Source organism: Corythoichthys intestinalis, chromosome 14, assembly GCF_030265065.1.
Source record: "Corythoichthys intestinalis isolate RoL2023-P3 chromosome 14, ASM3026506v1, whole genome shotgun sequence".
Lineage (NCBI taxonomy): Eukaryota > Metazoa > Chordata > Actinopteri > Syngnathiformes > Syngnathidae > Corythoichthys > Corythoichthys intestinalis.
In genome coordinates this window covers 27,108,885-27,125,684 of record NC_080408.1, presented here as the reverse complement: position 1 = coordinate 27,125,684, position 16,800 = coordinate 27,108,885, and the positions used below count along the sequence as shown (strand labels likewise).

The 16,800-nt window shown below is 39.3% G+C and overlaps 1 protein-coding gene across 1 annotated transcript; it reads left to right on the top strand.

The window, feature by feature from the left end:
• The first annotated feature begins 1,222 nt into the window (after positions 1-1,222).
• On the top strand, positions 1,223-6,839 carry lrrc53 (leucine rich repeat containing 53). The gene is made up of 2 exons (XM_057858117.1): positions 1,223-1,407; positions 4,112-6,839. The coding sequence occupies exons 1-2, from the start codon at positions 1,236-1,238 to the stop codon at positions 6,391-6,393; spliced, it is 2,454 nt and encodes an 817-aa protein (XP_057714100.1). The 5' UTR covers positions 1,223-1,235; the 3' UTR covers positions 6,394-6,839.
• The last annotated feature ends 9,961 nt before the right edge of the window (positions 6,840-16,800 follow it).

Sequence of the window (16,800 nt, the reverse complement as noted above, 5' to 3'; positions counted from 1 at the left end):
GAATATGTTCCAATCCACGGTAAAATCAGTTTTAAATTACCAAAAACATATCGATACGAGTCATTGACAACTGTCTGTCTCGCGCTAGCCATGTTGAATAAACTCCGCTCTCCTCCTATGTTTACTTCCGCGCGCAAGTCCCTCGTCCTGCCCTCGTCGTTTTACTTACGTCACGTCTGCCCGTCGCTGATTGGTCCACTCCGCTGTCTGTTTGCTGTGGCTTGCTCCGCCCTGGAAATTGTATCTGCTGAATGGTGGCCAGACTCAATAGCTGGAACAGCGGTGAGTCTGGTGTACCAGGCAAGGGCCGCACAGGAGATTCTTTTTTTGTGTAAATAATGAGCCTATGTTACTTATATTTGTAATACTTGCATTTATCAGTTATAAGTTTTATTTTAAATACTATATATTGTTGTTATTATTACAATTACTATTTTTTAGGATTTTTTTACAAACTTGACTTTTTTTTTTGTGCCCCTTCAGGCAGAGTTGGTGCCCTACGCGCAGTGCGTGTTATGCGTATGCGGAGCACCGTGTCTGTTAACATTTTATGTGTTTCTAACAACATATTTTAGTACAAGAGAACAATTGTGGTTTATTAGAGCCTACATGTATTTAAGTTAGAGGATCACTTTAACAGTTTACATACAAGCTCTTTTAACTTGCATTGCGTTGGAAGGCAATGAATAAAGCCAATAAATTAATGTGCAGATTCAAGCTGACTGGTTAAAAGGTACCACGGCACTTCGAACCCTTAACCTGGAGGGTAATCGGATCACCAATTTAGATCCAGGTTCTCTCAACAATCTCAGAAATCTGGAGAATCTGGATCTGTCTGATAACTTAATAAAGAATCTGGACACAAAAAGGTTAGTGCATATTATTGAGACAAATACGAATATTCATGTTGAATATGATGAATCAGAGTTGTGGTCCTTCAGTTTCCATGGTTTAGTGCAACTTCGCAACTTGGATATGTCCAAAAACCGTCTGAGCTCAGTTTCTTCTGAGTCTTTTTCCTACCTCAGCTGGTTGACCAACCTCAATCTTGATCTCAACTCATGGAATTGCTCATGTCAGCTGTTGGATTTAGCCACCTTCCTTGCAGCCTTCATACAGCAACCTGACAAGGCATGAATCTGTAATCCAGTCCATGCAGAAATATTTTACGAGCTGGCTCAACATTTAATGCAAACCTGTCCTGCTGTCCCCAGACTCTGTATAATGGAAGGAGAATGGTGTGTGTGAGTGCTGACAATCCGGCTGTAACTACAGTGCTAGAGCTGACTGAAGCAAACTGTGTCCCGTCCAATCAAAACATCACAGTACAGATAGAGAAGAAAGACACTGTGACTCCTCAAGTATATGCCCGGGATTTGGCCATTACAGCTGTTCTCTGCTTTTTGGGTAAGCATGTAATACAAACCATAAGTCAAATTAAGTAGGGACCTTGTGTATTATATAAATAAAAATAGAATACAATAATTTATGTATTTTGAGTCATGATTGTATTCCTTTCCTCTGTAATTTAAATACACATTTGTATTATGAGCAGAACGTGGGTAGTAACGCGTTACATGTACTGCGTTACATTTCGTTAAGTAACTTTTTGAGAAAAATGTACTTCTAAGAGTAATTTTACTTATCCATACTTTTTATTTTACTTGAGTATATTTGTGAAGGGAAAAAACACTACTCTTACTCCGCTACTTTGGGCTACACAAGAGTCGTTACATTTTTCCTCTTTATTCTACATATTAGATTTATTATGATTTTGCCAGCAATGCCAAGACTAGGTCTACCAATTTCACCGGATTTCATACAAAATACACTGTTGAAACATTTTTGAAATATTGTAATAATAACGAGGAGGTATTCAAACAGAATCTTTGTGATTTTAAACTAAAATAGCTTATTACCGTTATAGTGTTAGCCAAGGGCGTAGGTTTGGTCTCAAAATTGGTAGGGATGCTATAACAGCATAACCTGCATGTACACTTTTTGCTGGGGACGGGACATTAATGAGACCAACAGATTGGGTACATTTCTCAAAAATGGCTGGTTCCTACATAAAAATGAAAAAAGTCAAAATCATTTTCATAAGGAGAAAGTCATTTTTTTAAATGCTTGCTTCATATAAAGGAAGTTTAGAGTGGTTGTGCTTTTAAAGTTTTTTGAGGTGGGGTTAAAATGTGCATAGGCTGCAAATATATATATATATTTTTTTAATGATGTGGAAAATAAATTAGGGCTGTCAAAATTATCGTGTCAACGGGCGGTAATTAATTTTTTAAATTATTCACGTTAAAAAATTTGACGCATTTAACACACATGCCCCGCTCAAACAGATGAAAATTACAGCACAGTGTCGTGTGCACTTGTTACTTGTGTTTTTTGGTGTTTTGTCGACCTCTGCTGGCGCTTGGGTGCGACTGATTTTATGGGTTTCAGCACCATGAGCATGGTGTAATTATTGACTTCAACAATGGCGAGCTAATAGTTTATTTTTTGATTGAAAATTTTACAAATTTTATTAAAACGAATACATAAAGAGGCGTTTTAATATAACATTTCTATAACTTGTACTAACATTTATCTTTTAAGAACTACAAGTCTTTCTATCCATGGATCGCTTTAACAGAATGTTAATAATGTTAATGCCATCTTGTTGATTTATTGTTATAATAAACAAATACAGTACTTATGTACAGTATGTTGAATGAATATATCCGTCTTGTGTCTTATCTTTCCATTCCAACAATAATTTACAGAAAAATATGGCATATTTTATCGATGGTTTGAATAGCGATTAATTACGATTAATTAATTTTTAAGCTGTGATTAGCTCGATTAAAAATTTTAATCGTTTGACAGCCCTAAAATACATTTTTGTGTGAATGTGGGGGTTCTAGTCATCAGCCAATCAAAAGTGCATTTGAGGGGGGGGAAAATGGACTGCACTACTAAATAGCAAGTTAAAAAGGGGTAAATGTAAGTCTGATCATAATAAAATCAATCCACTTAATAATGGTGGGATCAATTCTATCCTAACAACACATTGGAAGACAATTTAAATTACCTTTATAGCTGAACTCATTGTATAATGCAAATAAGGTTGCTTAAAAGTTGTTGAAAAGTTGGTAGTGTTATGTCCCTACCGTCCCTATGCAAACCTACGCCCTTGGTGTTAGCGTAATGTTGTGGCATCTATAGTGCAGTACTATAACTATATATACTATATATAACTCGTTAAGCCGGTTTTCACGTGTTTTTGTAAAAATCGCAAACACCGTGAAAAACGAGGGAATACAGCAAAAAAAAAAAAAAATCACTGTATTCGCCTGCTTTTCGCAGCGTTCGCGGTTTTTGCGTTTTTTACGAAAAACGCGGGAATACAGCGGAAAAATGTTACTGTATTCCCCGCTTTTCGCTTTTTTTACGAAAACCACGAAAAATGAAGGAATACACAGAACATTTTTTTCACTGTATTCCCCGCTTTTTGCATGACTGCAAAACTGTGTGAACATAAAAAATTAAACATTTTTAGGAAAAATTATACCCGACAAACAATTTGCAAGAATTTTGGGATTTCCCCATCTGTCTATAATATAATCAAAAGATTAACAGAATCTGGAGAAATCTAAATGAACTCATTGTATGAGAGTATTTGTGCTGATGGCATGGAAAACTTTAGCATCTGTGAAGGCACCATTAATTGTGAAAGGTGCTTAAAGGAACATATGCTGCCATACAAGCTCCATCATTTTCAGGGCTGTCCTGCTGTTTTCAGCAAGACCCATTCAAATCCCATTCAACATTCTGCTCATGTTTCAGCAGCCTGGCTTTTTAGTAAAAGTGTGAGTACAAGACTCACTTGATAGCAGTCCAGACCTATCTGTCAGAAATGTATACACAGTAAGGTGCGCAATATATCTCAACAGAGACCCGTACTGGATTTAAGAAGATACTGGGATGGGTGCCCAGCCTTATTAATATTTGGGGTTGGGGGGTAATTTCGGACTGAAACCAATTTTCGCGACCTTTCAAACGGGAATTTCCTGTCACGACTTTTCGGTACATCGCTAGTTAATACACATCTTTCTCGTTTTAGGTGGCATATGCTTGACACTGCTGATAGTCTTGATCTACTATCAAGTTTCTCACCGAAAGAAAGCAATACAAAGTCAAAAACAGAGAGGGACAGAAGAAGGCAATGGACCAGTGGCTAACTATCTCACTAATCACTATGATGTTGATGAGAAGCACAGGAAGCATTTTTTGCACACTCATCACCTATTGGACAGTAAAAGCATACCATCCGGCATAGGGACAGACGGCTATGGAAGCCAGTTTCATCTCAGAGCTGATGAAGATGACAGACATTTCATGTGTCCAGATTGTAAAGTTGAAGGATCAAAGCTAAATCAATGGGATAACGGAAACAATGGTGTAATGCTGGAAGGAGACATGAGGAGACTGAGGATGTTGGTCACAGAGGAGGAGAAGGAGAGGAAGCAACTTGAGAGCCAACAAGAAATTCTGGGAAGAGGCATTCCTCACAATGTTCTGTCTAGTGGTAGTTCCGTACCTTCATCTCGTAAATGGAAAGACGCCTTCAGTCACACACCAGATATCCCAGCTGGTTATCAAGCAAACAATGAGCTAGGTGTGAGGTTTGATATGGGGAGTAGACAACCTGGGAAGGTCATTTGTAAGAGCTGCCACAGGGCAAATGGGAAGTCAGCAAAGACTATGAGAGAAAGTAGGATTCATTCTAACATGAGAGACACGTCTCTGTTCGATGACACTATCGGTAATATTGGCGATAGATGGAGGGGTATCGATTCCAACCAGTTGGACGGAACGAAAAACCTGCAAACCAGAAATGTGACATTCAGTATGGAAAGAAATCGTCAAGCAACTGGAAGAAGGTCTGATATAGTGAATATGTCCAGAAACATGGAGAGAGAAGTGCAGAGGCACCACAAAGGAAAGCTACAGTCCAGTGGCTTGCTAAAGTCTAAGCCTAACTTGAAACCACTTCGAAAGGCAAAAGTCCATCCGAAAAGGAAAACTGAGCAACAGAGAAATCTCTCCAAGAGGAATGACAGAAGACAAGAAGAAGAACAACTGGAACGGTTGGGAAGCAGAGGAAGCTCAGGTGAACATTCAAAAGGAAACAACAGGAAAGCTAAAAAAATACCAGCGAGTGAGGGATTAATTGAAGATGATGACAAGAAGGATGTCGGAAAAGATCAAAGAGTCAAAGCTACATCTGATAGTGTGCACATTTTCCAGGATACAGAAGGCGACCAAGCACAGACTCATCAAAGAAAGGCTCAACTCACAACAGTTTCTCCAGCTACTGGCGCCACAGACACACCTCAACCAATCATAGCAGAGGGAACTGGGCAGAGTCTGACTGCTCCACACCATGAAGCTAAAATTGTTCTTGGGAGTTCTCAACTTTCCTCTCAGCAACCATTTCTTCTCTCTGCTGCCGACATGATTCATTCAAAGAGTCATCTCCTGCAAGGATCAGCAGATTCACAGCAAGTGGGCAGCAATCTCTCTGTCCAGGGAGGAAGTCTTTTACTCAATACAGCAATACCAGCAGGTGGTTCACTACTCTCTTCTGGTATGTTTCCTAACATGGTAGGTAGTAGCTCCATTTCCTTGAGCGGAGTTTCAGATAGTAGGCAAGTAGGCTTCATTTCACCTGTGACATCTCTTCTAGCAAGTCCCAGCGCCACCAACCCTATGCAGTCAAGTGTGTTAAAGACTTCTCCACTTCATGGTCCCCAACCTGGAGGACTTGAACCCAACATACCCCTTAATACTTCAAACACCCAAAATTGCTCTAAAAGCCAGTTGGACCTTGACACTACTCTTGAACAAAAAGTGATGTCAGACCCAGGCCCGGATCAAGGACTTGAGACTGTGCATAAAACATCTAATTTAGCCTCTGAATCTGAACCTTTAAGCCCCTTCCTTCCAATTACAAAATCTCCAAGTATGGATAATTCAAAAGAGGTAAACCCTCAGCTTCCGAAAGCAATGAACACTGTTGAGAATTTGTCAAAAAGTTACCGTCAAATAGAAAATCAGACTGTGGCAGTTGGTCCGGTAGACAGTTTATTTGATGGTGGAAGGTGTGAAACTGAATTACAAGCTGTGTCTGAAGGAGACATCCTGGGTGCAAACGTGTCTCCGCAAGGTGAATCTACACGGAGCACATCCACTTCAGGCAGCGCAAAGGCCACCTCTCCTCTGCTGCAGCAGGAGTACCTTTCAGAGGAGGGTGGCTCTTCCTCAAGAAGAAAGCTGAGACTAGTGCTCCCTGAGAAGACATCCAACCGAGAACCCACACCACTGGAAAAGAAAATACGCTAGTTACACAAAATTCTAGACCATTAAGTGGGCCTCGGACTGCAAGCGACCTGCTAGCTCAAACATTTTAAAGGGAACCTCGGACATAAAGACTTTTAGGCTCTAGTAAGCCATAATTGTTCTCTTTTACTGAAATATGTTGTTAGAAACACATAAAATATCACCATTTATTTAGAAATCTTTCATATTTAGTACATGATTTGACCTACGGAGGGCGCTATGTTTTATGCGCACATTGGACCCTCGGGGTAGATGATGTACTGTAGTTTGTCACTGTCACTAGACGAACACTACGAGGGTTACTGCAATTCCTTCTAGGACTGCAGCTATAGAATATTTTAGTAATCGAGTAATCGACTGAAAATTCTATCGTTTAATCGAGTAATCAGATCAAACATATTTTTTTAGGTAAAGAGCAATTAATAAATATAGATGAGAAAACAAGACATTTCATCTAATATTGAACCATTTTCAGTCAATCAATGTCTTTATTTTTCGATGTACATTGTTGAAAACAGCCAACAACTGCATCTCAAAAGTGACTATAAAAAAAAAAAAAGACTAATTCACTGCTTTCAATCAAAAAACGTTTAGAGTTTAAAAAAAAAAAAAATTCTTACCTAAAAACGTCATTACGCTTGATAACACACATCACTTGAAAGTGTTTTTCCCTTGTGTTTCAATTGAATTTCCACTTGCGTCAAGCTATAAATTCTAGTTAAGTTTTAAGTTAGTCTAAACTGTAAGTCCTGATAGGATTTTGAGTTTTTGCAGTGTTCAAAATAAATGCTGTGCTGTATTGGAGCACATTAGGCACTAGTGCTACTTGGTGTTTTATCCAGCAATGACTAGTGAGCTAAAATTGACAGTTAGCATTATTAAGTTTTTATTTTACACCCTAATCACTCTACTGCGCTGTTTTCACAGATTAAATAAAGCCTGTATGTAAGAGCTAGCCACGCATCGACAGTGGTCATAATGAATAGAAACCTAGCCCTCCGCAGGGATAATGTTACATGAGCGAGTGACAGTAACGTTAATCTTATTTATGAGCGGTGAGAAGTGTCCTGCTTTAAGATGGCGGCTGTTTTATTAACGCCGCCGAGTTAGTCATTTCGCATCTAGTTCTACGTACATATGATATCTATGACATGCATCAGACACTACCTGCTACCACTGTAGCAAGACGCGGGAGTAGTTTTTAGCAACGTCGGCGCAGTTTGTAACGGCTGTCGGCTGCAGTAAGGTTTTATTTTTTTTAATTGTTTCTTCTACGCACGTGACGTCAGCGCATTGTCACCCATTAAAAGGAGCCCGGGCAAAACGTGATGCTTAGAGCTGGCAAAATTAAACGATTCCTCGAGGTGGATAAAATTACTCGGATCAGTTTTTAAACTCGATTTGCTCGAGTATTCGTTTCAGCTCTAATTCCTTCTACATGGCGAGACGTCCAACACATGCGCACATCGGTTAAAAGCGGCGAGTACTTAGTATTTGTCTTTTTATTGAGTCTTTTATTACTTTTTCATCACCTCAAAATACTTTTTGCATGTGTTTCTCTCTCACACTTTTAAGCATTGTGTTTTCTTGTTGTAGCTTTAAAGCAGATTGTTGATCTGTTGACTACATTAGTCACGTAGCGTATTTATAAAAACCACCCTTATTTGATATTACAACGTACGTTTTCTTAAGGCATCTTTAGTATGTTCTATCTGTATGCATCTAAACAAAACAAGCTGAAAGCACACGGTGGTACTTTGTGTGTCAAATTCGCCCCTTGTAGGACATTTCGCTGGTGTAGCACATTTTGGCAGAACACCGGTTTTGTCATACTGTCGTCTCGTCTCATCCCGTCTTTCCTGTTCATTTTGCTTTTGCTGCCTGTTTTGTGAAATGTCAACAGTGCTGTCATGCTCATTAATGTTCCTCTATGGTTCAAATTGACAGATCAGATGACATGTTTATGTTTAAGTCATACTCGGAAGCCCGGCACCGTAACCAAGTGACGTCACCGCCCTGTGACGTCAACAACAATGGCGACCTACTAGTTAAACCAATTTTACAAATGTTATAAAAACGAAAACATCAAGAAGGGTTTCAATATCAAATTATTTAAACTCATAATAATGTATATTTTTTATAGAACTACAAGTCTTTCTAGCCGTGGATCCCTTTAAAAAGCCAGTATTTCCAGAAAGAGGCCACCTTTAGCACAGGCAGACATTTGATAAATGTCGATACTATTTTAGCCAATCAAATGTGAGTATTCCCAGATCCCACCCTTCCTGATGACATCAGAAATACCCATTGTCCCATGCAACTGTGTTCAGGTCTTTCAGTGTTTGTGTGCGTGGGTATAAGTGACATAACAAAATGTCTGCACCCTTACGAGGGGCCTTTTTTTTAACGTTTAAACATTATTTTCGCAATAATCACAAGTCTAGGAACATTTGGATTTGCCTCCTGAAATATTTTCACCAACTGTCTTTCACATGAAGGTCAATTAAACTCAGTGTTGTAGAGTCTGGTTTACTGCAACAGTAAAATTATATCCTGAAATTATGGATATTAGTGTTACTGTGCCACCCCAAGATTTTAAATGTCGCCATCTGGCTACTACTGTAAATAATTTCTGAAGGCACCACTGACCCAGACCAATAAAATAAATGCATTTACACGAGAGTCATGCTCATAATGATGTTCCCTTTATAGCTAAAGGCCAAGAATTGCTGCAGCACAGCAGCACAATGACAAAACAGTATTTGTTTTGGGATAAAATGCATTGGTAATTAAATGTTAGACATTTCACTGCATATTGTTTGTCCTGCAAACTGTTTATCTGATCATTGTTGCCAGATTCAGATTAAATTCCTATCCTCCACACACAATTTTGTGATTCAAAAGCAGTCCTCATACAGGTCCTTCTCAAAACATTAGCATAGAGTGATAAAGTTCATTATTTTCTGTAATGGACTGATAAACATTAGACTTTGATATATTTTAGATTCATTATACACAACTGAAGTAGTTCAAGCCTTTTATTGTTTTAATATTGATTTTGGCAAAAAAGTCAAGAAAAAACAAAAATCCTATCTCAAAAAATTAGCATATCATGAAAATGTACTCTAAAGAAGCTACTAACCTAAACATCCGAATCAACGAATTAACTCAAAACACCTGCGAAAGATTCCTGAGGCGTTTAAAAACTCCCAGCCCGGTTCATTACTCAAAACCGCAATCATGGGCAAGACCTGACTGCTGTCCACAAGGCCATCAATGACACCCTCAAGCAAGAGGCTAAGACACAGAAAGAAGTTTCTGAGCGAATAGGCTGTTCTTAGAGTGCTGTATCAAGGCAAGTACCCACAGTCAGTGATGGTCTGGGGTGCCATGTCAGCTGCAGGTGTTGGGTCTACTGTGTTTTATCAAGGGCAGGGTCAATGCAGCTAGCTATCAGGAGATTTTGGAGCACTTCATGTGTCCATCTGCTGAAAAGCTTTATGGAGATGAAGATTTCATTTTTCAGCACGACCTGGCACCTGCTCACAGTGCCAAACCACTGGTAAATGGTTTACTGACCATGGCATTACTGTGCTCAATTGGCCTGCCAACTCTCCTGACCTGAACCCCATAGATAATCTGTGGGATATTGTGAAGAGGAAGTTGAGAGACACCAGCCCCAACACTGTGGATGAGCTGAAGGCTGCTATCAAAGCATCCTGGGCCTCCATAACACCTCAGCAGTGCCACCGGCTGATTGCCTCCATGCCACGCCGCATTGAAGCAGTCATTTCTGCAAAAGGGTTCCCGACCAAGTATTGAGTGCATAGCTGATATAATTATTTGAAGGATGACTTTTTTGTATTAAAAAACACTTTTTTGTATTGGTCGGATGTAATACGCTAATTTTTCGAGATGGGGATTTTTGTTTTTTCTTGACTTTTTTTGCCAAAATCATCAATATTAAAACAATATAAGGCTTTAATTACTTCAGTTGTGTGTAACGAATCTAGAATATATGAAAGTTTAATGTTTATCAGTACATTACAGAAAATAATGAACTTTATCACAATATGCTTTTTTTTTTTTAGAAGGACCTATATACACACTGAATTCTATGTAATAGTTGGAGTATTCACGTTTTGCCACTACAACCTTTCAAAACTTTACATTCACAGGTAAAGAATAAAAATATACCGTAGCACAAAATATGTTCTATAGAGCTTTGGTCTATACACTACCCCCTCCCATTGACAAATCTAACTTTAGGCCTGTAAAAATACTGGCACGCATGCACACAGAGCAAAGATTCTAATTATGTGGTTAAAAGTATGCCTTTAGTTTAACACCAGATGTCAGTACAGAGCCACAAACATGTAATTATCTAGTGTTTAGTGTTTCATTAGTTTTTGGTACAGTGTATCATAGCCATCACATTTGTAAATAAACAACATTCACTTTTGTCAAAAGATACCAGCCAAAGAGGAAACATTTTTTGCTTCAACCACCATTTTGTCAGCCTGTGTCAGTTTGTATATCATACACAGGACATATTATAGCAGATTGGGGGTTGATAAACCCCATTACCACAAACATCATCCTCATATAATAAGGTGTGCCTACTGTATTTCTTCAAACCAACATTCAGGTCATCAACCTCTCCTCTAGGTCCAAAGACATACCAGTAACAGCAAGCTATGTATTTGTCAATTCACCCAACAAAGAGGGTGGTGGGTGTTCATAACACGACCTCCATATCTGGTATTAAGTGTTGGGGAAATTTACCTTTTGCATTTTTCATAATATTGAAACTTGCATGAGAGTCATTCTCAATTTGAGTTGGAGAACCTTTTCTGTTACCCCAATTAAATGTCAAATAATGCATATGCAAAATAAAGAAATATACGACCACCGTTAAATTATAATTGTTCTGAGATAGAGAGTAACCTAAGCTTTAATGTGATTCAGGGGCAATTCTACATTTTGACCTTTAGGGAGGGGTAGGAGTTGGGGCTCAGCCCACAGAAAGCCACAAGCGTATGGCATGGATGATGGTGTGGTCAGGGCCGAAAATCATATGATAGTATCATTTTATAAGTTCTGCTGAATTTTACGTTCACCATAATGGAGATTAGAAAATTATAATGGCTGGAGATAAGCAGGTATTAATAATGATGTTACTTGTGTTTTTCTAGCTTTCAAGAACATTTCACGCGTTTAACATTCTAGTTTAGTGTTAGAAATGCAAAGAACTTTGGCATGGGTGCTGGAAGTAAACCACAGCAGGGGGTGCTGACGATTTACCGGGACCCGGTAGCAGTAGTGGTAGTGTCAGGTGGTGATCATGTTATCATAAAAAAAAAAAAAAAAAAAAAAAAAAAACTTTTTCAACATACAGTGATGCCTCGCTACTTCGCACTTCAAACCTCAACTTTTTTTTTCAATTAAAAAAAAAAAAAAAAATACAGATGAGCTGTCCCAAACCGATTGCCTAGTCTTCCTCCGTCCTTCCCTCTTATTTCTCTTTGTTCCTCAGGCACTGCGGCACTGCACTATACTTGCCCATTAAAGTTAACGATGTTGACAGATGTTTGTGTTTGATCTTGCCAGAGTCACGAACTTCAGAAGCGCCGCATGCGTCAATCATCATTTAACTTGTTAAACAGTTGCTGTGGCAACTCATTGTGTGTAAGTGAGAGGATTTGAGTAGACTCACTCAATGAGGTGTGGCGCGTGCTGCCTTGGAACAGGCAGGCTCTGTGCGTACGTGTGGGGATAAGTAAGCACGCGCTCGAATGAATGTGTGTATGGCGACGTTCGAGGCAGCCGGACGTGTTGTGTTCGCGGTAATAAACGCCACATGTTAAAAGTGATCCTGAGCAGTTTGTAATTTCCACATGTCACTCCAAGAGTCACAGCCAAGGGAGGTAACTGAAGGATTTAATAAAGCCAAGCGTTTTTCTATTACAGTACTTTATTCTTGTTTTAAAATAATTTGGTGGGACAGTAGCATGTTTAAAACCTATCATAATTATTACATCTGAAGTGCTTAAAAACCATTTATCAAAATATATACAGTATATAAATTTTTTTTAATTACACTTTGGGAAAAAAGTGAAAAAACATGTCTTACAGTTGAACACACCAAAAAAAAAAAATTTTTTTTTACGCTATTTCACGGTTTTTCACTTATCGTAGTGGGCTCTGGTCCCCATTAATCGCAAAAAAATGAGGGACCACTGTATTGTTTAATCCCCAAAGTTAAATACGCTATTGTTTCAATGTTTTATTTATTTTAACCCCCCAAAAAATCCACCTTAACACTTTTTTTCCTCCCCAACACCAAGGGGTGCTGCAGCACCCTTGGCACCCTACTTCCCGCGACACTGAACTTTGTTATCAGCTTTTAATTACATATCAGTATTTCAATTACAGAGAAAAGGAATACAAAACACATTCTTGGTTGATCTTTCACTACCAGCTGACCAAATGAATTGAATGTGTAACGGCGTTAATGGCAGCGAATGAGAAAACAGGTCCTTGGTTTGAGTCTTCAGACCATCCAGTGTGCCTGCCTTTCAACCCAGTCATCTGAAACTGGCACCAGCTAACAAGCAACCCGGATAACCACCGTAACTTTCGCACTATAAGCCGCACTGGACTATAAACCGCAGCTGTCCTCACTGTATTATTGGATATTTACACCAAAAGATATTAACCGATAACTTTTTTTGACGGTGGCATCATACGACTGTAATAAGAGCAAATAGGGATTGGAAACGAGAACCGGTTCCCATAGACCCAAATCACCAACGTCACACAATCACGTGATAGCTGTATTGCGCCGCCATATTGTCCATCATTGTGTGCCCGTATTGTCAATGATCGTAGTTTCTAAAGGTGGATTCACTTGCAAATTATGGAAGCCCCGGTGCTTTCCGACGCTGTAAACTTATTAGATGAGTTGCATAAAATCCGTTATTTGGAAAAGCTTCGGTCGATCCAGTCGCCAAATCCATATTTGATGCCCAAACCGATGTTTTCTCCCATCCGGTCCCGTCCGGTCCGGTCCCGTCCCGTGCGTCAGAGCTCGTCCTCGGACCACAAAATTTCCAATCATACTCCAGTTTATGTCACGACGAGGAGTCTGGTACCCAAAATCGGCACCGGCCCGAATATAAACCGACATTTGGTCAGTTGAGCGTCACCGTTGTCATGATTGTAAAATGAAACTTGATCGACAACGGGCCGGTGTGTGCCGAAAAATAGCTGCCCCGCGTGGAATGTCCCCCCTGACGGGAGCGCTTATTTACAGTATAACGCTTTATTGACGTGAAACATCAAATGTTTTCATGGACGCATTACAGCAATGGATTTACAACTGTAAGATCAGTTTTAAATAATTAAATTACACAAAATATTAGTACTGTATTTTAGTAACAAATCGTGGACTGGGCCACATAACCATCTTTGAACAGAAATGTATTCGTCTACAGGTTTTCACGACCATATCCCAATGACAATCACACAGGTAGGACATTTATTAGTTCAAGCAGTGTAAAATAATACATATTCACGGTACAAGAAAGTCGTTTCTGTGTGGGTCAGGGGGGACATTTCACGCAGGGCGGCTATTTTTCAACACAACACCTGTTGTTGCGCTCACCCTCTTGCTGCGCGACCGTGGCGACGAGCTTCGTAGTCTCCGTCTGATGATGTCTGCGATCGTGTTGGCATCATATTGATGTTTTCGCCGCTGTCTAACGGCTGTCGACACAAACGCATCATGGACCGAGATAACAAACCGTGCTGCTTTAGAGATTTGCCCTCTTAACAATGGGCACACAGCAACTAATAAAATGACCGTTTATCTTCTCTGTTACTGCAACCAGCCGCCACACATGCCTTCACCATTTTGATTAATCAATGTTAACGATTGTCAGGAAGGTTTTTGGGTTCGTTTACTAGGCGATGATTCCTTAGACAAGCAGAAAAACACGCAGTAATAGGAGGAATGTACGTAGCTGTAATATGTAAATACGATGATCTGACGGACAATATGGCGGCACCAGTCAGGGGGGCGGAGTTGTGACGTGTGATTATTCGATCAGAAAAAAATATTCGAATTATATTTTGTTGCTTCGAGTATTCGTTTAATTAAAGTGGCATTGTAATGGTTTATTTTGAAAGTGTTTGCAGTTAGTTTTATTGATGAGGGTGGATACACTGCCCTCTGGTCTGCCTCTTTTCACATGGCTGAATCCATCTGCTCCCTGTTAAGACCAACGTAAGCTAAGTTTTTGTTTGAGCTCATGTTTTTTAATGCATTCTTAATTTAGTTTATAGGTATATTAAGCCGTTTTTTGTGGGAATATGTGTCTGAACCATATGTTAAGAGCATTGCAAAAAAAAAAAAAAAAAAAAAAAACTTTAGCATTTTATAGCATTTAAGCTAGCAGACTTTTTCTATGTAATTTAGCCAATTGTTGCTTTGTTGTACACTCATTAAAATTTTTTTTTTTTTTTTTAAATTTGTATACCGTTTGAGGCTGTGCTCAGGTATGTTAATTTTTCGTGTTCCTTATCCGATTACTCGATTATTCGAACTAACTAGTCCATCGATTAATCGACTACTAAAATATTCGATAGCTGCAGCCCTACTATCAGCTCATATGTCCTTTTAAAAAGGAGGATTTGCTATTTGTATGAGAAAAATGTTTCAGTAAAATGTTACACATTCATGTGTATTTGCCACAGTTACATAATGCCAGTTAACATCGAGGCTTTGGGCCTCTTTTGACCTTGTTGTGAGTTTGTAAAATTGTGACTTCTGATTAAACAAACTCGATGCCAATTAAAATATTTGTTCTTTTTACCCAAATTAGAATCGATAAGAGAATCGATTAAGAATTGAATCGTTAAGCAATATCGATAATGGAATCGGAATCGTAAAAATTGTATCAATTCCCATCCTTAAGAGCAAATGAACCACCATTGCTTCAAGAAGCTTCATTTGGCCATCACAGCTCCCTTGGGGGAGACAGTAAACCTCTGCTGCCACCTGCTGTCAACACTGTTGTTGTCCAACATGCCTCCTAGCATGCATTGCAGCGCTACAGATGTAAATAACAATCAAAATTCATGTTCTGTGCTAATTATTTATTCAGTTACTGTTCCAGTGGTTTAATTAATTGTTAGTGATGGTATTTGGTAACACTTTATTTGACAGTGGCGCCATAAGACTCATAAGACTCATAAGACAATCATAATCATGACATGACACTGTCATTTAGTGTTATCCGGCAAATTATCTCACTTTTGAGTGAATGTAAAAGATCTGAGCTGGACGGGGGCGGCGTGGTTCAGTGGTAGAGTAGTTGTACCCCAATCCAGAGGTTGTGGGTTTGATTCTCCACCCTGATGAATTAAGTGTCCTTGAGCAAGATACTGCACCCCACGTTGCTCCTGGTGCTGCGTCACCAGTAGGTTGATGGCGACATAGCGTAAAGCGCTTTGAGGGCTTTGAAAGGTGCTATACAAGTATAACACCATTTACCATAAATTAAGTTAGTGACATAATTTGCCAGATGCCAGACACTTAGGCTAGGTGCACAATTCTGATTTTTTTGTCATACCTGTTTTTTGGCGTGCCCTTTGTCCATTAAGCCCGTTCAAATATCACGCATGCGCACTAATTTGCAGTCAGAGATGCGCTGAGCAACCTGACCTGCATGTGGAGCATCAAAACAAATGCTGGCTCAATGTCATTCTAGGGTGATGATATTTTGATTTCCAAAAAGAGGACGCAGATAACAGACATACTGTAAATAATCCCCGTTTAGTCTCAAAATTTACCGTATATGGATTGATAGCATGCGCGTACTGCAGCTTTCTCAGGCTTAATTCCTCACTCGATTCAGAAAAACACGAAAAAATAGTTTTCGTGCATCAAGACCTGCGGTATGAACCTAGCTTTAATGACATCTGTCATAAGCATTCAGTATTGCCCGTGATAGTGTCATGTTATAATTATGACGGTCTTATGACGCCGCTGTCACATAAAGTGTTACCTACTAACCCAAATAAATCAACAAATAAGCCACACTGGCCAATAAACCGCGGGATTCAAATTGAAGGAAAAAAGTAGCGGCTAACAGTCCGAAAATTAAGGAGGGGTGAAAGTGGGCCAGAACGGTCAGGAACGCAGTTCCGGTATAAGATTCAGGGCCAGAACGCAGTTCCGGTATAAGATGCTGTTCCGGTACACGGTGCTTTGATTCCGAAAATATGACGGCAATGGTCAAAACGCTATATTAAAAAAAAAAGCTAAGCTGCCACACATGCATTTCATCTCCAAGAAGAAAACAATCTACCAACATCAGATTTACATACACAAGTTTAACAACAAGC